At 43.7% G+C, this 22,027-nt stretch overlaps 1 protein-coding gene across 1 annotated transcript in view; it reads left to right on the top strand.

Moving 5' to 3' along the window:
• Positions 1–18,034, top strand: part of FA2H (fatty acid 2-hydroxylase) — a 78,684-nt gene extending 60,650 nt beyond the window's left edge. The window contains exons 3-7 of the mRNA XM_031949995.1: positions 8,085–8,227; positions 9,548–9,654; positions 13,572–13,744; positions 14,946–15,198; positions 16,268–18,034. Coding sequence (XP_031805855.1) covers positions 8,085–8,227; positions 9,548–9,654; positions 13,572–13,744; positions 14,946–15,198; positions 16,268–16,344 — 753 coding nt within the window. The 3' untranslated portion in view covers positions 16,345–18,034. The remainder of the gene's footprint in view (positions 1–8,084; positions 8,228–9,547; positions 9,655–13,571; positions 13,745–14,945; positions 15,199–16,267) is intronic.
• The last annotated feature ends 3,993 nt before the right edge of the window (positions 18,035–22,027 follow it).

The raw sequence follows: 22,027 nt of genomic DNA, 5'->3' as shown, positions 1-22,027 counted from the left end.
GCTGCTTTGTACACAAATCTTTGGTGGCTTGGGAAGGTTTCTTGTTTGATGATACCAAAGGTGCATGGGAACGAGGAAAATGGTAGCTGAGTGAGAGAGAGAACCTGCAGGTTGGGAGTCTCTGGGTCCTGCCTTTCTCCTTTTCTCTGACTGTTGCCTCCCCCCCCCGCCCATGGCTTTCCAACAATGCCCTTCCAGCTGGTGACTGTTGTTACTGTCCTGCCCACTCTCAGTGGCCCTTTCCCCCAGTGCCCTAACTTCTATTGGGCGCCACATTCTTGACATAGCTCCCTCTGTCCTCCTTTCCTCTCCTCTCCCCTTCGTAGCCAGAGCCCCAGAGCCCTTGGAAGCTATGAGGAAGATGGCTGAGGAGCAGAGACAGGGAATAGCAGAAGGCGATGGGGCTGCTTAGAGAAGGGGCACGGGGAGAACACTACTGACTGGCTCTGTTTCCCTGGCATCTTGCCCAGTCCACATGTATAGGTCTCTTTGCCCTGCAAAAGGACACCACTTCCACGTCTGACCTGATGCTCACAAGGCTGCCTGGGCAGCTTTCTAATGCCAAGGGGAGTGTCACCTGGAAAACTGGAGGGAGGAACTTTCTTTAGCAGTTCTTCCTCTTTCAACAGGCATTGTCTCATGTTGCCTACCTGGCTTTACCTGGAATCTTAATTCCCTGAGCGGGCTGAGATGAATTCTGTGGATGAATTTTCTCGAGGAGTCTGGGGAGCCAACCCCCAGTGTCTTGCCCTCCTTCCCCTTCCCACTCCCTTGAAAAGAACTAGAGGTCTGTCTCTGTACATGTAAGCTTATGTGGACTCTCAATTCACTGAATAGGAAGGCACCTGGAGATGTAGCCTCAGCCTGAAAAAGATGAAAGCTTTAATGGAAAGGTCTTGGGACACAGCCAGCCCTAGGAAAGATTGTGAAGTTAAACAAGTCTGTTTTGTTTTAAACTGTGATTTATGGGTGTCTATTGTTTTTACACCACAGGAACCTCCCCTGTTATGATACAGTAAGCCAATTAGACAAACAAATAAACAGTTACTTCATTCTGTCATCATATTCCCCCTCATATTTCTCTGTCATGAGGAGCAAATTGTTTTTCAGTATCTAATTTCTGGAAACACTATTGATTTTGTTTAGTCATGAACTCTTCTCCTATCCATGTATTTGAAATGTAATGTCTTTATTTTAATTTCTCTGTAACAAGACTTTTAAAATCTAAGTCACATATCCATTTGGAACTTACCTTGGTATGTGGTGCAAGATATTGGTCTATACTTAATTTCTGCCAGACTGCCATCTAGTTTTCTCTGGAAAAAAATTTGTCAAACAATGGGTGCTTCCCCCAACTATGGTCCTTGGGCTTATTAAACACTAAGCTACTATATATGTTTCTCTATATATGTTCCTAATTGTAATGGGCTGAAGCTCGAGTTGATGCACTGAGGTCCCAAGCACTTGAGGCTAAATAATAATTGGACCATACTCTATTAATATATGCTTGGAGAAAGAATGGCCCCTGCCCACTCTTTGTATAAGTTCTGATGTCTTGTATAGGAAATGACATAGAGACAACTTTTGTGGGTGGAGAGAGAGGGGCAGAGAGAGAGGCAGAGAGACTGCTGGCCAGGTTCATGTCAGCTGCTCACAGTCCTATCGCCATCCCCTTTCACCTCCACAAAGTGGTCATCACACCTAATCTCTTCACAATCTGTCTCTCTTTTTTTAACCAGTACCAAATCATTTTAATGATTATTGCTTGGTTAATTTGGTATAGATCTATCTCCTTTCCTTCCCACTTTATTCATTATTATCCTTAACATTCTTGAAGTTTTGTTTGTCTACATGAATTGTTATTTTTTTTCTAGTTCTATAAAATACTTCTGAAAGTTTGATTGGTACAGCACTAAGTGCACTAATTTAGATAATATTATCATTTTTATTATTTTGGCTTGACCTTTCCATGAAAAATCTCTTCCCCAATTATCTAGGTCTTGTATTTTTACAAAGAATGTTTCACAGTTAAATTCATATAGGTCCTGGGTGAATCTTAAAAGATACACTCCCCAGTATTTTATAATTTCTATGATTATTTTGAATGGGATTTCTTTTTCCAATTTTTTTAAATGAATTTTGTTGGTTATACATAAGAATACTTATGATTTATGTAAATCTATCTTAGATTCTGCAACTCTGCTGAACCAATTATATCAGTTGAATTAATTTTAATCCCAGGTGTCTTTATTTCTCTTTTCTTTCTACCCCACTCCCACAACTAAAATTTGTTCACTTGGATTTAGCCTACTAGAAATCATATGGCAATGGATCAGACCAATTAATCCATACTAAACTAGGAGATAAAAGTAAAAAGTAAAGAAGCAAAATGGGACTTTCAATTAGGAGTCAGAAGAGGATTCCAAGCTTGTCTCTGAAACTAAGTTATTGTGTGGCTTTGGAATGAATGAGTAAATTTTCATTAATTTCTTATTAATTAATATTATATAATTATATGTTATATACTTATATATCATATTTTATTATTTTATATCATTTATAATATATAATAATACATAATAGTAATTATATAATTACATAATAATTATATAAATTAATAAGAATTTCTTAGGTATTACTATGTATCAAGTTCTATGATAAATGCTGAGGATACGAAGAGAAAATCAAGACAGTCCGTGCCCTGAAAGAGCTTACATTCTAACAGAGAGAAACGTCTCTGGCAATTTCAGTTACTAGTCCCATGGAAAAGGGTAGTGATCTTTGGGGTGCAGCCAGGAAGCAAACTGTAATTCATCTTTTTTAGTGCCATTGATAAAAACATTTATGATATTGAATGATTTGATGATGCCCAGGACTTCATTGGTGAGAAAATTCTCCTCTGGGTTTTCAGCAGTTGCTGAGAAGATAAGAGTTGTAGTACCTGAGATGCCAGTTGCCAGCTTCGATTCCCACATGTGTTATTTCCTTTGATGAGGTCCATGGTGGATTGGCAGGAAGCAGACAAGGGTAGGGGGTGGCGGTGTCTCAGAGTCTGTTATTCCCAGGGTTCTAAGGCTTAGCCGTCTGTCAGTGGTTGTGGGTGGGTGGATGGGTGGTGGTGGTGAAAGCGAGGAGGGAGTATATTCCAGGCAGGAGGTACAGCTAGAGCAAGGACACAAAGATATAGGAGAGTATTGGGGGAGGACCCGCAAAAAGACCAGGGTTAGTATGGGGGAAGGGAAGACGTGTATAAGAAGGTAAGTTGGAGCTGGGTTGTCCAGGTTAAGTGTAGATGCCAAGCAGAGAAATGGATATTTAATCCTACCTACTTTGTGTGGCTCAGACCTTGTCAATTCTAGAAGTCTTTTAGTACCATGACCTGCCCAAATTTAAACAGAGTATTTCCCCAGAGCCTATGGGCTCCTTTCCTGAGAAGAGTCCTGATTTGGACAATGATTAATTTCCCTGTAATGTGATAATTTGTAAGACTATGTATCTGTAGAAGGATCATCTTTTCCCCCTACTTAATTGTGTTTTTTAGTTTGTCCACAGGTAGATATTCCCTTGCCTATTAGTGATATAGATATCTATATCACTAATATGTTCTTTTTTCATGAGTGTCTCTTCTTCAGATAGATGCATAGTGATCCATTTCCAAGTACCATTACTATATCAGAGATTTTTTGAATAATCAATAATCGTTTATAAGAAACAGCCTGAGACTAAGATGACAGGAAAAGATAATGATAAATGTTGGAGGGAATGCGGGAAAACTGGGACACTAATATATTGTTGGTGGAATTGTGAACTTATCCAACCATTCTGGAGACCAATTTGGAACTCTGTCCAAAGGGCTATCAAACTGTGTATACCCTTTTGCTCCAGCAGTCTCTACCCCAAAGAGATCATAAAAGAGGGAAAGGGACCCACATGTGCAAAAATGTTTGTGGCAGCCTTTTTTGTAGTGGCAAGGAACTGGAAACTGAGTAGATGCCCATCAATTGGAGAATGGCTGAATAAATTATGGTATATGAATGTAATGGAACATTATTGTTCTAAAGAAATAATTTGTAGGATATATTTCAGAAAGGTCTGGAAAGACTTACATGAAGTGATTCTGAGTGAAATGAGCAGGACCAGGAGATCATTGTACACAGCAAGAACAAGATTATGCAATGATCAGGGCTGTGCCTCTTTTCAACAATGAGGTAATTCAGGCCTATTTTAATAAATTTGTGGTGGAGAGAGCCATTTGCATCCAGAAAAAGGACTATATGGATCATAACATAGTATTTTCACCTTTTTTGTTGTTGTTTGCTTGCTTTTTGTTTTCTTTCTCTTTTTTTTCCCTTTTTGATCTGATTTTTCTTGTGCAGCCTGGTAATTGTGAAAATATGTATAGAAGAATTGTACATGTTTAACATATATTGGATTACTTTGCCGCTAGGGGAGGGAGTTGGGGGGAGGGGGGAGTGAGGGAGAAAAAATTTGGAACACAAGGTTTTGCAAGGGTGAATATTGAGAACTATTTTTGTATATATTTTGAAAATAAAAAGTTATTATTTTAAAAAGAAAGAAAGAAACAGCCTGAGAAGGAAGGAGTTCCTAATCTGAACTCATTGATGACACATAGTTCTCTCCAAACCTGTTATAAGTTAATTTAGAGTTTTATTAATGTCTTTATTTTTACACCCAGAATCTACTCCAAGGATTAAAAGACCTTTTGATATTTTTCTTTCCATTAATTCACAGCATTTTTCTAAAATTTTGGCCTCTATTTTGCTCAAAATTTAATTATGCAGATGAAAACAATGGTAACTCCACGGTGTGTATCAACAGTTTCGATGTGAAAGGCAGCAATATTCAGGAAGTCAATCCCATGAGAAAATAAGCAATGATATTATTAGCAGCACACAACTAAAAACTGAGTTCATTTTTAGCAAAGCAGTATTTCAGGTATAAAGTATTAGTTGTCAATAACATTCATAAGCACAACACACCTGGAATCCAATGAAGTACAATATTTTGTTGTAATTTTTTTTGCAGTCCTATCTCATTCTTTGTGACTACATATGAGGTTTCTTTGGCAAAGATATCGAAATGCTCTGCCATTTCCTTCTCCATTTCATTTCACAGATAAGGGAATTAAGGTAAATAGGGTGAAGTGACTTGCTCAGGATCATGCAGCTAGGAATCCAGATTTGTACCCAATGAATTTTCCTGACTCTAGGCCCAGCACACTATTCACTGTGCTACCTAGCTGCCTTCTGATAAGTATCATAAAAGGGGGAAAAAATTCAAATCAAAGCTTGAAGTAGAATTAAATAATTTCCTGTAGATATGTAAGAAAAAATTCAAATTTAGAACCAAAAAGAAAAAAATTAATTCCAGGGGAAAAAAAGCAAAATCTCCCAAAAATAAAAATTGATTACAAACTTGGAAATAGAGGGGGCGATTTAAATCCAGAATGAGTATCATCGATTTTGAGTCCTGTGCATCAATAAAACAAAGCCCTAAGAAAGAAATCACAGTATCACAGATGAGTGACCCCGTATGTCAGAATTATGTATATACTATATGGGATACTTTCTGTGTACCCTGTTACACTTGACGTTTTTCATGTTAGGTCTCAATGTAACCAGTGCAAACTAGTGTCAAAGCTGCTTTCCTTAAGCTTACAAAAAGGCAGTGTGTTACTTTATTAACTATCCTGCAGGGATATAATATCTGAGTTGTTCACCTTGTAGCACTCCACTGAAGCCACTAACCACATGGTCTTGTTAGAGTTTCTCTCCCATATGGTTGAGATTCTTTCTCTACTACAACTCCATGATTTTAAGTGGCTCTCAGAAGATCCAGGGATGCTTTGCAAAGCAGAGCTGGCTAGAGGTAGCTCAATTTTTTATGCCTCTAACTTTTTTAGGAATACTCAAGATTCCTCCTAACCCTGATTCCTGTTGTTGGGTTATACCAAAGATCTTGGGGTACCAGGGTGTGGGCTATGGTGTCATCTCTGAAAGAAATTAGGCTCAGACCATCTCCAAATTAAACATGGGCATTTACTTAGGATAAGGGATGATGCATCCCATGGGCTTCCTCCTTAAGCAAGACAAGTAACCCACCAAAGTGAGGGAAGGAGAAGGAAAAAAACAAGAGAACTGAGCAGAGCAAAAACATTGGATAATTTCAGATTTCAGATTGCATACCTTTGGACAATCTCAGATAAGGATGCTTGGGAAAAGTCCCTGTGATGTGATTGGATTGTATTTATTTCAGATAAGGTACGTGTGGGGAAAAGGTTATTAATGATCTTTTCATTCTAATGAGGTTGAGGGAAGAGAGAGAGGGAGGGAGACAGACAGACAAGATTATTGAAGAGATAGATCATATCTTTTGATCCTTATCAGTTGGGATATAACCTCATCCTTACTATCCAAACTCATCTCCTACAGTTTCTTAATAGGATTAGCAGCCTTCTGCTCTACTCAGTCTGGTCTATTTGATAGTTTCATCTTTCCCAATTCTAGGTCTTTTCTTTTGCTGTTCTTCTCTCAGAATGTCTCCCCTGGCCTCTTCACCCCTCTTCAACCAAACTCCTGTTGATCTTCCCCTTCTCTGTACACTTCTAGTACTCAGGGCCTCTATCGTTCATCTTTAATGGTTTATTGTAATCTCTAATTTTTAAAATAGTATATTGATGCTTTTTATTTTCATATCATAATTATTTCTGGATAAGGCCTCCTATGCCATTGTTAGACTTCCTTTGTTAAAATAATAATAATAAGCAAAATCAATTCCAACAGTAATTACATATAAGAGTATATGCAGTATTTCAAAACCCAACTCTCCTACAAAAATTCCTTATCTGTATCATTCAAGGGAATAATACTAGAATATAACATATGATAAGCCAGCTTACCTATCTCTGCTTTATCTTTCTATCTGAATTATAAACTCTGGGAATGTAGGATGATCACTGATTTATTTTCTGTGCGTCCTATTGTACCCAGCATGGTAGTAGGCCAAAGTCCCAACTCCTTAGCTTGGCATGTCAGATTCTGCCCAGTTTGGCTCCAACCTACTTTTTTTACTTTATTTTCCATTATTTCTCTTCAAGCATTTGAGTCCAACCAGACCGAACAAGTAGCTGGACACTAAATTCAATATTCAGTCTCCTATTGTCATAACCTGAAATATATGACTTCTTAATTTTCTCTTCAAATCTTAACTTCTCTTTTCTAAACCTTCTCTTCAACGCTCAATTTCAGCTTCCTAATTTCTTGAAACTCTTCCCAAATCCTCTAGGACACAGTGCCATTCTCCTAGCCTGAGGAAATAATATTAAAATCTAATTGGAAAATATTTAACAAGTGAAAAAAAAAATTTGTTGCAAAATTTGAAACAAAATAAAAATACAAAATGATATAAATAATGTTAATTTGAGTATTCTAAGTCGTATGAGACTGGCAGGGATGAGATTTCTATTAGAGTTTGACCCCACTACTCTAGGAGACAGCATTCTCTCCCTCTGTAAATTTGTTTAGATCATTTTAGATTACTTCTTTGTCCCCTCATTTCCTAGCTTATGTTATTCTCCACACAAGTGTTGTATTGTCCTTCAAATGGATTGTAAGCTCAGCAAAGTCAGGGACTGTTATATCTGTCTTTGTATCTGGTAGCACATAGAACATAGGACTTACCAGGTTTTTTTCTGAGAGCATCCTGCTCATCATTTCCCGTAGTACAATAATATTCCATAACAATTACATACCACAATATATTCAGCCAATTAATGAGCATCTCCTCAGTTTCCAATTTTTTGCCTTGAATAACAATGCCTTAATAACTGTTTGTTGAATGAATGAATGAATGAACATAAATATTTAGTAAACTCTTGGATAGATGATAGATAGATGGATGATGAATGGATGGATAGTTGGGTGAATGTGATTGACCATTCCAGTTTGACAGCCAGAAGAGAGTCTGTATTATGGCAAGAGAAATCAGTGTAATTTGTGGCCCAGAGTGCTGATGGTGCCCTGAATTGCTCTGCTGACCCATTCACTGTATCTTCTTTGTTGAAGGACCTGGTCGACTGGCAAAAACCCTTGCTGTGGCAGGTAGGCCACTTGGGAGAAAAGTATGATGAATGGGTGCACCAACCTGTGGATAGACCCCTCCGTCTCTTCCACTCAGATTTCCTAGAGGCCTGCACTAAGACTTCTTGGTGAGTCCTGCCCTGGGTCTCTAGAAGTTGATGTCATCCCTATGTAACATTAAGCAATTATTGACAAGAAGGGCAGGAGAGGACTCAGTCTTTGTGGAAGGATCTGGTGCTCCTTAAAGCTGGAGGACTTTTCGCCGGGGTTATTGCCCCAAGGTCAGCTTGGGAAAAATGAGTGATCTGTGTGTAGGGATGTCTGTCTTCTACACCCATGAAAATTTTCATCTTAATCATATTTTAAAATGCCAGGGGTTCAATGGGAAAGGAGAGCGGATTTGGAGTCTGAGACTCTGGATTCAGAGCTCAGCTCTGCCCCATATTATCTGTGACCCTCTCAGTCTCTCAGTTTCCTCATCTGTAAAATTAGAGGAAGGGCTGGATAACCCCTAAGATTCCTTCCAGTTCTTAATCTGTGGTTTGTGAACAGAAGCAAAGGCGATCCTAGAATTAATGATCAGAGAGTCAGATTCTAGTATTTGCCTAAGCAAATCTGCTTTTCTGTTCAGGTCCCTCTTCATAGCTGAGGCCTTTCTACACTCTCTCTAAAGCAGGCAAACTAAGGTCAGATTTCTGTGCAGAATTGAGCCTCTTAGAGTGTACTTCTTGAAGCCAGAATTCCCTCAATATCCCAAGATCCACCTCACTTCTGCCTCTGTGTCCTCAAGTCCAGGGTCTAATTGACTGAATCCCCATATGCAAGTGGAGACAGTCATTCAGTACTTCTCTGAGATATCTCTAGGTTTCCAGCTACAAACATTTATTAAGCACTTGCTGTATAAAGAACAATGTCCTTGGTGCTGGCAGGAACAGGGAACTGGACAGGCTGACAAAGCTCAGGGAAAATCTCCTTCCCTCATGGAGCTTTGAACTATATCATTCTCAGAAAAACTGGGTAATCAGGATTCCTCCTGGGCCCTATACAAGGCCACACCTCATAAACTGGGTCGTAACCCTGGGGCTAGAAATGTTTTTGCACATCGAGAGGGTAACTGCTCAGCATGATGTCAGGAGTGTCTCCTGAAGTGAGGACGGGTATGTTCTGGCCACCCTCCTTCTCCCCTTCAGGCTTTAGTTCCCCTTGGAACAATCTCTCCATCCACTGTCCCCCACTGCTGCAAAAAGTCAACATCAATGCTCTTAGCTTAGGCCTCCGAGCCCTGAGGCACAAGCTTCTATCTGTCATCAGATGGCCACATGATCAGATGGCCAAATGATCTGACTGTGGATCATTTTGATACATCTCTGAGGAAGCCAGACCCTCCTCCTCACAAGTCCCCTTTTGGGACCCTCTCTTTTTTTCTCTCCTCTGTGGCCCTCCTACAGGTATATCGTTCTCGCTGTATGGTCCCCTTTGGTGATGTACCTCACCTGGTTCTACTTTAGATCCCTCACTAGAGACAACGTCCGGCTCTTCTCATCATTCACCACAGGTACCAGATCCTCAGGAAGCTCATTTGCCTATCACTACATTGGGAGGGAGGCCATCTGATTTTTCCTATCCAGTTTCTCTTGCCCATTTTGGAGAAAACATCCCTGAGTGTTCATCCCAATGGTTGTCAGCAGAAAAGCCCAAGACAGAAGGATTTGGCTGTAGTTTCTCCCCCCCAAAAAGCTAGTATTGGTTAAACAAGGGAATCCTTAGGGAAAAAAAAAATAATAGAGGGATTATACAGACTAGGTTAAGCAAGGAGGAAGAAACTTACTCTTCAAGACAGAATATCTAGTCTAGAGCAAGCTCTGGGAATTGGGATATGATGACATAAAAGATACTTCATTAGACACCAATCAGTCATTCAACAAGCATCTATTAAGTACTGATGGTGTGCCATGCACTGTGCCAAACAGCTCTGGCTTTGAGAAGCTTATATTCTAATGGGAGATTGTACATAAATCAGCATGTTCAAAAAATACATAAAACAAACCCAAGGTGGTCTGGGCAGCTGGAGGGGTCAAGGAAGCTTTCATTAAAAAGATAGTACTTGATGCTCTATGTTGTTGATGTATTCAGAGTAACCATTCCTAGTTCCAAATGATATGTCTGGGGTTCAGCACCAAATGTTGGGGTTCGTCATGTGAAGAATTCACAATGACCATTCTCTCTGGCAAAAGGTAGGTTTATTTAGAAGAAGAAGTTACTGAAAAAATAAAGGGATACAATAGACACCAGGAATGGTAAGTATGAAATAGAGTTGGCAGCACATAAAGCTAGATACCAAAGTGGTTTTTACATTTAACAATGGGAAAAGACAAGTTCCCTAGTGGAACGCATTATTAACCAGGAGAAAGGGTCTATACTCCCTGAAGTGGGAGTTCTTAACTGACAGGCTAAATCCATAGAGGAGTTTAGCAGTAAGAAGGAGAAAGTTGAGGGAAAAACGTCACCAGGTAGAACATCATGGCAGGCTTAACCCAAAAGGCTTCAACAAAGATGGCATGAGCCATGGACGGATTTCTAGGGGAAATTTGACCTCAGGGATTTGACATAACTTGAATTTCTGACTGGACATAGCAGGTGGGGCTGCCCACAACCTCTATAGGAAGGAGGCTGATCCCCTTCCATAGGAGGGTAAACTGAACCCCATCAGGGCCTTTCGCTGCTTGCCTCAGGGAGTAATTTTATCAGTACCTCAGGCTCTCCCTGCCAACCCCACCTAGTAACCCAGGACCTCATCACCGGCTCCAAAAGCAAAGAACTGAATCTAGTAGCCTCTGTTTGTCTGAGTCTTCTAGTACTTTCCCATACCCTGTCCCAGTTTGGGAGCTTCCTTTGGGCAAGAGGCTCAGACTGGGAGGTAGCAGTGGACATAAGGATCCTGGGAGGGAGGGGAAACAAAAGAAGGAAGCCTGAATCCATAAATTGGCAAGAATAGCCATGACCCATCTTTTAATTCTGGGCTCTTCTTTCTTCTTCCGAACTTCATCCTTTCCACTGGGGAAAATTGAGGATTCTCTCCTAAGCAGTTTTGTGCCCAAGACTCTGCCAGGTGTGCCAAGGGAAGGAGTTTATTAAGTTTATCAAGTTCCTGCTCTATACAGAGTTGAGGAATACCCAAAAGGCAACTGAGTGCATGGGATGGGGGGGAGCAAGGTGAGACACATTGTGGAGAAGAAGCAATCGAGAGGATGTCATTAGAGAAGGCAAGGCTTGGGGGGAGGGGACGGGACTGGTCCAGGAGGGGCTGTCCGTCCCCATACCTCGTTCACAGCTGCGAGATAGCAAGCGAACGGGAGGAAGGGCAAGCGCAAGGCTGAGTCGGCAAGGGTTAACAAGCCTGTGAGCCCCACAGCCCGGCAGCCGGGGCCACTACTCCCGACCCACGCTGAATAGCTCCTGGACAGGGCAGGGCTTGTTGCTCAGAAATTCTGCTGGCTGAATTGCCCACTGTCTGCCTTGGACTCCCTGAACAATGGCAGACAGTGGTGGGGCTGCTTGGAGACTGGCTGGAGGAGGAGGGGCAGGGGGAGGGCAGGGAAGAGAAACTGAAGCTTTGGCTGGCATCCCTTCCCTCAGTTCTGAAGGTGCCACTCAGTACCAGCTCCAAGGCAGGGGGCGGGCAGGGGGTGATGCTGGGGTGAGGGGGTGGGCAGATTCCTGACCTATAGGAACAGGCTTCCCTAAGTGGCGGGGACCACAGTGGAGACACTTTTTTGGCCTCAGGCCTCAGATGACTTTATGGCTTATGAAAGGCTCACCCAGAAGGCTAGGGCTTTGCATTAAAGGCCCTGATGAAAGGTGAACCTAGCAAAACAAAGCCAGACTACCGGGATTCGAACCCTTTCATTCATGGAGGCCTGCAAGGATGTAAACTCCCACATATCTGTGCTCACCTCACTTTTGTTGTTGTTTTCCATTGAACCTCTTTCAACTTATAACAAGCCTGTGTAATCAAATTAAAACACGCTCCCACATTGGCCATCCAGCTTCTTCCTCCCTGGAATGTGGGCATCTGTTTAGGCTCCCACCACCCTGACTGTGATGTCCTGCCTTTCAGAAGGAAGATTTGTCTGAGGAGTAAGGGAGCCTCAGCTGGGGGCAGCTCCCTCTATGAAACTCTCTTGTTATCTCCGGCCCAAATCAGCTCTTGGGCTTGTCTGCATCCCTGCTGTGTGCCAGGAGAACAGAAGCTGTTGGTGGGCAAGAACTGCTTTAGTTCTGATATTTCCAGTGTACCTCATTTGTAATCAATATGTGGAGGATCAATCAGTAAGCATTCAGAAAGTTCCTCCAGCATGCCTGAGGTCACAAAGTCAAAAATCAAGCTATCTCCGATTTCAGGGAGCTTACACTCTACTAGGGAAACCACAAGTTCTTTTTTTTAAGTTTATTTTTAATACAGCTTGCTTTATGAATTATGGTGGGAGAGAAAAATCAGAGCAAACAGGAAAAACCATGGGAGAGATTAAAAAAAAAAGAAGAAGAAGAAGAAGAAGAAGTCCACATAGCATGGGTTGATTTACATTTAGTCTCCTTAGTTCTTTCTCTGGTTGCAGATGGCATTTTCTGTCCAAAGTCTTTTGGGATTGCTTTGGATCACTAACCACTAAGAACCAAGCCTTTACTAGTTTATCATTGCACAATCTTGCTGTTCTCGTGTACGATGTATTCCCACTTCTGCTTGTTTTGCTCAGCATCAGTTGATGTAAATCTTTCCAGGCCTGTCTAAAATCAGCTGAAAATCACATGTTCTAGAGCTAGTAGATACACATAAACACAAAGGAATTTGTGAGAAGCAGCATCCTCTCATCCAGCCTGATCAAAAAGTTCAGTCTCCTCCCAGAGGGCCAGGTCTCAAGGTCCAGTTTAGCTTTCGTTTTCCTAATGGAAGTGTTGACAAAATACTTTTATGAGTAAGCTGAGGTTTAGTGACCTGCCAAGTGTCCCACAGCTAAAAGCAGTAACTAATGCTTGAATCAGAAGTGTCCAGACTCCAGTGAGGGCTTTGAACCTTTCCTATATCCACTCCCCAAGCCCCAGTGATGATCCAAGGGGGTGAGATTCAACTTGCTCTGTTTGGCTCCAAAGAAAAGAACTGGCTTGGATGTTGGAATTGGCGAGACTGGGAGTGGAAGTGGCAACGAGACCGATTTCCACTTTTAAGTGAAATTTTCCCAACAATTAGAGTCGGCCAGAAATGGAGGTGCCTCAGGAGGTGGTGGATGCCCCATCACTCTTCAGTGAAGGCCAGGTGGCCACTTCTAGAGATACTAGAGGCTCCTCTTCAGATAGTGAGGGATGAGATGAGCGTCCAGGTCTCTTGCCCCGGGGGTGCTGTGATAGTTGGTCCAGCACATGGGTTCTGTGCATCCGTTACCTTGACCCAGCTTACCGCCTTCTTTCTCCATACAGAGTACGCCATCCCTATGTCCAAGTACGTATTCCCATTTTTCTTTTGTTTTGGGCTGTTGTTGTGGACTGCCGTAGAATACGTTCTCCACCGCTTCCTATTCCACATGAAGCCACCTGCTAGCAACTCTTACCTCATCATGCTCCACTTCCTCATCCATGGCCAGCACCACAAGGTGAGGGGTCCTAGGGAGAGGCTGGGGCAGGCGGTCCCTTCCCTTCCCCTCCAATAGGAGAAATCTTCACAGAAAGGATTGGGCACAGGATCCCCAGCCCCAGCTGCCTCCATCATGAGCACCAAAGGCTTCCTTGTGAAGGAGGTAGGGGATGGGGTGAAGGAGAAAGCCATGGGAATTCTGGAAGTCCTCCTGACCTGAACTGAGGCTGTCAGAAGGTAAAACCCAGCTGAGGTGCTAGGCTGTGAACAGCACAGCAAGGTTAAGATCATCTGGTGGGTAGACACAGCCTATGGGAGAATCATGGAGGAGGCAAGAGCCCTCTCTGGCGTCTTCCTGCTCCTCACCTAGTGTTCTCAAGCTTCCTTTTGGCTCCCTGGGGCCAGGTCTGCCCTCCTCCTGTTCTAGGCTATCCTTTTCAACTAAGGCCCATTTCCCCATAGCTCTACTCTCTCTCTCTGTTCCTGTGAGTCATAAGTGACTCCAACCGAACATGGCAGCCAGCTGTTAGGGCGCACCTTCCCATTTACATCCCTCCACCTCTGTCACAATGTGCGTCTCCAAAAGGCTCCCTTGGAATGTCTCTGATCAAGGGCATTTCAGGGAGCAACGTCTTCCGGCAGGGAGGACTTTCTGTCCTTCCCAAGTACTTAATGGCCACCTTTCATCACAGACTGTGATGGGGAATGTGAAAACAAATTTGCCTTGCTCTCCATAAGTGCTATCCCCACACTTAGGGCCATACCCGGCAGCCCATCTTGACTTGGGAAGTGAGTGAAAGGTCAGATGAACCACTGAATGGTCCCAGGAGCCCTAATCATATCATTGTATAGGAAGCAGATTTTAGCTCAGTAGGAAGATAAACTTGGTCATTAGAACTGTCCAGGAGTTGCCCGGGATGCCCGGGAGAGGAATTGAGTTCCCTATCACCGGAGGTCTCCAAGCAGAAGCTAAATGGTCATTGTCAGGGGTATCTTAAAGGGGATCCCTGCCCAGGAAGGAGGCGGACGATTTGGCCTCCCGAGGTCCTAAGCCTGCAGCCCGTCATGGGAAGGAGGCGGCCTCCTTGGGCGGTTGCCAGTATAGGTGCCAGCTCAGGATGTCCAGTCTGGAGCCTGGCAGGAGGTGGGCTTAGAGCCATCGGCCCCCCAGACCCGGCCTGGGGACAGCTGGGCCGTCTGATGGGTCTCTCTGTTCCTAGTCCCCATACGACGGCTCCCGCCTGGTCTTCCCCCCTCTGCCTGCTTCCCTGATGATCTTCTCCACCTACGTCATCCTCCGCATCTTCCTCCCTGAGACCCTGGCGGGCATCGTCTTCACGGGCGGCCTCCTGGGCTACATCACCTATGACATGATGCACTACTACCTGCATTATGGGTCGCCGTCCAAGGGCACCTACCTGTACAGAATGAAGGCCTACCATGTCAAACACCACTTTGAACACCAAAAGTCAGGTAGGAGGGCTGGGCCGGGGAGCAGGACCTCTATGGTCCTGAGCAGCAGAGCTAAGATGAAGGGAGCAGCTCCCTGCCCCAGCTTGGCAGGGGGTCTCCTGGAAGGGAGCAGGACAGAAGCAGTGAGGCAGTGCTACTGCCCCAGGTCTCCCTTTCCCAGCAGCTGGGCAGTTGGCCCCTCAAGAGGGCCAGTAACATCTTGGGGTGATAGTTTTGGCCTGAACGAGGCAGAACCGTCCAAGTCTACTCCAGAGCACTAGAGCTAAAAGGACCTTGGAAGAGACCATCTCATCCAAGAGGTCTTTTCTGTGCCATGTAATCTTGTTAGCAGTCTGGGAAGCCCATAGCCCCCTCAAAATCATGTTTTTATTTGGTTTTGGTGGGGAGAGGCCCTCAGGGTTAAGTGACTTCTCAGAGTCACACAGCTAGTCAGTGTCTGAGGCCAGATTTGAGTTCAAGTCCTCCTGACTGCAGGGCTGATACCAGCTCTATCTACTGTACCATCCAGCTGCCCCCAGAATCATGGATTGGTATCTTTTTAATTAATCTTTTTATTTATTTTCAGCCAACTGTGACAGTTTTGCTTTTTCAAAATCATGTTTTAAGTACATAAAACAAAATATGTAAGATTACAAAGGAAAACAATTCTATTTCAATACAGTTATCAATTTTTTTTTTAATTTGTGATTTGTCACTATATCCAGCAATGAATATAAATGAAGCAGTGATGAGCATGAATTAGATATTTCAGGATTTCTGGAACATCTTTAATGTGTTCTGAAAATATCTCTGGGTGACAGAGGGATATATCGCAAACATAGTTCTGGTTTGTTGCCCATATTCATGATTGTAGAAAATGTTCAATTAGAATTAGAGCTCTGTGAAAATAAAGATGTAAATTTTGCATTTAAGGAAACTGAGGCGGGGGGTATGTGCGAAGTGAATGGCCCAGGGTCACCCAGTAAGAGTCTGAAGTAGAATTTGAATTCGAGTCCTGACTCTAAGGCTAACTCTAGCTACAATGACATTCCTCCGTTCTTCTGACTTTGCCCCTTTTCTCCCTCTCCAGGGTTCGGCATCTCCTCCAAGATATGGGATATTTTCTGCCATACCCTCATTCCAGAGACCTCGGAGAAGGAGCAGTAACACCTTCCCAGCCCCCCTGCTTCTTTCATCCCGGAACCACCCTTCCTCCCTCCCGGCTAACACTTCCTCCCCTCACCCTTTAGCTGGTGACCCCCGCAGGGACCTGGGGCTTTGAGTGGGTCAGTCTCACTGGCCTAAAGAGAGGGGGTAGTGATTCCCCGAGGATCAGAGGGACCGATGTCTTCCTAACCAATCCCCCAAGTGAAGGAGTTCTTCCCAAGACTCCCAGGAACCGAGAGACCCCAGCTCGCCCATGGAGAGCCCTGTTGGAAACCTGTCCACCTGACTCATTGGGCTGCTAACACGCAGGCAGGCTGATCATGGCCTCTGTCCCGCAGCAGAGTCCAAATCCCCTCTAGCCCTAGAGAGGAGTTAAGGAAACAGACCCCATGGGAGAAGGAGCAAGGAGCCGGCCAAAGGCGGGCAGAGAGGGGCCCCTTCCAGCCCCAAGTGCCTAGGGCTCCCTTGTAAGAAAACCCTGATGATGTCCCATGCTGGAAGAGTCCGCTCAGTCGGCGGCTCCCCCCATCTCCCTTCCTCCCTCCTGGAGCACTTCTTTCATTTCCCTTCAGGGGGAGGAGCAAGCTCCACTCTCTTGCTTTGGGGAGATGGCAGGGCAAGGCCTTAAATACATGAAGGGTTCTCACTCATTGCCCGTGTTCTCCTGTCGATAACTCCCTCGGTGCCTAAGTCTGAGGCTGGCTCTGCCAGCTGCCTCCGGCAGGTATCCCCTACAAGTGCCAATTCTAAAGCCAACTAAGTGCCTCCCGGACCGACGGCCTAGGGCCTGGTGGGCATTCAGGAAGAGCCTGGGGACCGCTCACACACCCCCTCGCACTGGGCCCCCGGTCCCCACCCCTGACTTCTCAGAAGTGCAGAGTCCACAGGGGCTGGGGTCTGCTGGAAGGCCGGCCAAAGTCATCGCCTCTTCCCCTCCATCACTAGCGCTCCATGCTTAGGAGTTGCCCTTGTCGAGGGCTCCTGGCCAAGGGGAGGCAGGCAGTGCCACGGTCCTGTTGGGAAGGTGAACAGCCAAGGTGCCTCCTTTCCTCAGACCAGTCTAGCACCTGGCAACAGTCCCGTCACTCCATTTTCCTAGGGCCTCGGTCACCTTCCTCCCAGCACCTCCCAGCAGCTCCTACTGAGATGGGTGGCCGTGGGAGTCGGTATCTTGGGGCCTTCATCCTCCCTGCTCCCCCAGCTCCCAGTTTTGCCCGTCCAGCCGACTGCCCTCCCTCTCTATCCTGCTTTAGGCCCATGACATGAAGCACCCTCCTCTTCCTTATAACCAAACCCCTCCCTGCTTGAAAGCGGGTCTTATGTATAAGCCATTTGAATTCTCCTTGCTTGGCTTTGGGCCAAGTTTGGGTTTCACTGCTGCCTTTCCTAACTCCGTGTATGGACCTCTGTGTAAGTTTGGTTTTTCTTGTTGGTTTGTTGTTTTTTGTTTTTTTCCCCTATTCCCGTCCTCAAACAGTTAGTTCTTGAAAGTTAAAAAAAAAATCCACTAAGTGTCAATAGACATGGTTTGGGCTGATCTTGTGATTTCTAATGTTTACCATGGAGATATTTAAAGGTTTTGGAAGAAGTCTATAGAGTTGTAGTTGTGAAATAAAGATGTAAATATTGTTTATTTTGAAAAATAAAACTTTAAAAACCCTCAAATCAAACAATAAAGACTTTATTGTTATCTATTGGAGCTGCGGGTGAGCTGGGGACAGAATTTCCCTAGCAGACTGACTCATACAGAGTCTATCCCAATCCAGCTGGCTTTCCTGGAGAAGAAGGAAAAAGATTTGGGCAGGAGCTTTTGACAGGGGAAATGGGAAAAATGAAAAGTGAGCTCTATGAGGAGATAGAAGACTATTTCACTTCTCTGACTGTGCACCAGTGGCAGCCTTCACCCCCAGCTCTCTGCCTTGCCCCTGAACTGGAGCCCCCTTAAACTGACCTCCCAAAATAACACTTTCCCTTGGCTCCTGATCAAAAGGAGAACTTGGGCCAGAGCTAGGGGATGGTAACATGGTGAAGAAACTCCTTCCAAACAGTCAAATTCAAAAAAGAGCCACATAAAAGGAAACCTTCAGCAGGAAATTGAAAATGCTATTTTCCCTACAATCTTAAAGATCTAATAATACAGCGCTGCCATTCTTGTGTTGAGGAGGTAGTTATTGGGAAAATGTATGAAGTGATTAGTAGAGAATGAGTACAATATAGAAGAGAGAGTTCTTAAACTTTTTTATGGGTCCTAGACTTCTTGCCAAGCAACCTGATGAAACTGAGGGACCCCTTCTCAGAATAAGGGTTTGAAATGCACAAAATAAAATACATACAAAGGAAACTAACTGGTGAAATAGTTTTCAAAATATACTTTAAAACAAGTTCATGGCCCCCAAGGTTTTAAGAACCCCTGAACTTAAGCCAATCGGTAACTGACACATTTAAGCAGCTCTTCGTTCTGTTCTCCCAAAACTGAGAGGCTGACTCAAAATTCTCTGCTGGAGCTGCTATGGAAAATGAAGCTATGGAGTTAGAATTATGGCATAATAATAATAATAGCATTTCTATAACACATTAAGGTTTGTAAAGTGCTTTACAGTTATCTCATGAGACCCTCACAACAACCCCATGACACAGGTGCTATTGCCAGCCCTGTTTTACAGATGAGGAAACTGAGTTCAAAAGGGCTTACGTGCCCGGGTTCACACAGCTTGTGAGGCAGGATTTCGTCAGGTCTTCCTGATTCCACGATCCCCACATTGCACCACCCAGACAAGTAGAAAATTGAAAATAAGATCACATGGGAAAGGAAGAATTTCCTAGTCTGGGGTGGGGGGAGGAAGGAAACAATGAACCCGTTGAGCAGGGATCAGCCAGGAGCCAATTGTGGGCTCTCTGGGAAGGGCTGAGGCTGGTAGGTGCTTCCAAGGTGCATGTCTGTGACTAAGACTGAAGGGTGGATCAGGAGAACTGAGATGGATAGCACTGGGCTGGGCAGGAACAAATTCTGGAACTCTGCAAAGCAGAAAGGCTGGGTGGAAAGGGTCAGAGACAATTTAAGATGGAAGGCGGCGTTTGACAAGGCGGCCACACCTGTGATGGAGACCAGACACGCCAAAAGGGTGAGGTTGGGGCAGCAGCTGGAATTTCTCCTAGAGAAGCTGTCAGAGGTTCCTTTTCACAGGAGACACTACAGTTCCCCGGACCGTCCGTCCAGATCTTACAGGTGCCTGGTCTTTCTGGATCCTGAATCTGCTAAGGGAGGGGGCTTCTAGGATTCAGAACTAAAAAGGCCAGTGCCCTGGCTAGTATTTTTCCATAAAATGAAGTAAGATGGGAAAAGACCCTGGGGTTGGGAAAGATGAAGGCAAAAGGAAAAGGGGGATGGCAGAGGATGAGACAGACGGATTGTGTCATGGAAGCCACAAATATGAGTTTGGACAGACTCCACGAGACAGTGACAGACAGAAGGACCTGGAGTGCTGTGGTCCATGGGCTCACCCAGAGAATGAATGAACAACAAACTCCTCTTTCCATGATAATAAAATATCTAGCGTTTATACAGTGTTTTAAAATTTACAAAACATTTTGCAAATAGATTATTTTATCCTCAAGACAATCCTGCTGTTATCATCCTCACTTTTCAAATAAGGAAACTGAGGCAGGCTGGTCTAGGGTTTGTACAGCTAATAAGTGTCTGAGGCAGATTGGATCTTACAACTTCCTGACTTCACATCCGAATCGTTCTCCACCACAACACCAATCAGGCACCAAATTAAACTCTAAAGCTAGAATTTCTCATGCTGTGGTCAGAGCAATAATTTGTGGAATTTTGGAAGTGGCACATAATATTATAAAACAAGCAGAATTCAAAGTGGAAATCCTCATGCTCTAAGGTATAATGGATAATGAGAGCATATTTATGGGCCAGACAATTAATAAGTCATTTAGAAAACAGGAAAGAAAAATGGGGATGTCATCACAAGGGCCAGAGTGCTGAACCAGTGACAGTGGGCCTGGACTTGCAGAATCCGGAATTCATCCAGCTTCCCACTTCCTCCTGCCCCGATTCTAAGGCTGCTCTGCTCTGAGTTTCCCTTCCTTCATGACTTAAGTTAGGCTGGTGTTAGGTGCTAGGTGACAAGGGAAAAAATTAAACAGTCCCTGACCTCAAGAAGTCAATATTCTATAGAGGAGATATATTTATCTACACATATATGTAATAAGGATTATACACAAATAACAATACTAATAGCTCGTTAGGGTTTACAAAACTTTTTCCATATATTATCTCATTTCATCCACACAAGAACTCTTTTAGGGAGATAGCATCATCACCACTTTTGGTAGCTAAGTGGTACCCTATTGTATAGAGTGCCAAACCTGGAGTCAGGAAGATTCGTCTTCCCAAGTTCAAAACTGTCCCGAAATGCTTACAATGCAATCGTGGACAAATCATTTAACCCTGTTTGTTTCTGTTTCCTTCTCTGTTAAATGGCTTAGAGAAGGAAAAAGCAAACTAAGAGAATCCCAAATGAGGTCACAAAGGGACATGACTGAAAAATGACTGAACAGCAGCACTCAATTTATCGTTATTTTCCCCCTGGGCCTGGAATGCTAGTTATAATGATTTACAGAGACCTCATCATACTCAGGTTTCTGATGATCATCATTCTTTACAATTTCTCATTGGGGATCCAGTTTCCTAGGGTTGCTATTTTCCCCTATCCATGACCAACAGAGAGGAAGCTGGATAACGGGAAATAAGTGACATCCTGAGAGCTTCATGGCATCGAACAGGTCCGGGGACAATTTTCTGAAGGTTTCGTCCTTGAGAGAGTTTTTTGTCGGGAGATGGGAGTGCCTTGGAGCTGAGCTGCAGTTCCCATGCTGAAGAGCAGCCCCTGACTTTGGGGACTGTGATGGCTGGGTGACAGGGACCACACAGACTGCCCCAGGCAGGAATTCTGTCTGCCAGTGGTCAGGATCGTTGGAGGAGAATCACTTCCTGAACCCACAGTGCCAGGAAAGCCAGACAGCAGTGCTCAGCACAGCAAGACATCCATTCCTCGTCTCCTCTTCCTTTTCCATGAATTGTAGATGGGGAAATTGTAGATGGAAATAAAATTGAATAGGAGTCTCCATGTAGAAGCTATCGACCTTCTTTTCTTTTCATTTTGCTCTGTTAAATAAATAATATGGCCATAGTTTACTGATTACTTTCATGTACGAATATGGGAACATGCAGAGAAAGGAAATTGCAGATTTGGGGTGTGGATAGAGCCATAGATTTTCTATTTTTAATATTCTTGAGCAATATTTCATAATATCCATAGATTAATTTGGAACACAGACAACATGGATTTCAAATTGCTCTGTGCCATTTAGGGAATCACATGGTGACCTTTCTGCCTGGATAACTGTTAAAGTGACACATTGTTTTTCAGAATTAAGAATTAATTTACATACCAACTAATTAAGGCTACCAACATAATGATAGCACCCTTATCTCATATGCATGCCCATAGATGTCACTAGAACTTTTTTGCACTTCAGAGAAATTGAAATTTTTATTTGAAAAGGAATCCTAATGAGAGATAAAATTTCTTCCTCCCCCCACCAAAAAGCATCCCCAAAATATTTATTACAATAGAAAAAAAAAGATAATGGATTAAGGGGGAAA

Source organism: Sarcophilus harrisii, chromosome 2 (assembly GCF_902635505.1).
Source record: "Sarcophilus harrisii chromosome 2, mSarHar1.11, whole genome shotgun sequence".
Lineage (NCBI taxonomy): Eukaryota > Metazoa > Chordata > Mammalia > Dasyuromorphia > Dasyuridae > Sarcophilus > Sarcophilus harrisii.
Note: the sequence above shows the minus strand (reverse complement) of the source record. Positions and strands in the feature narration are given on the sequence as shown.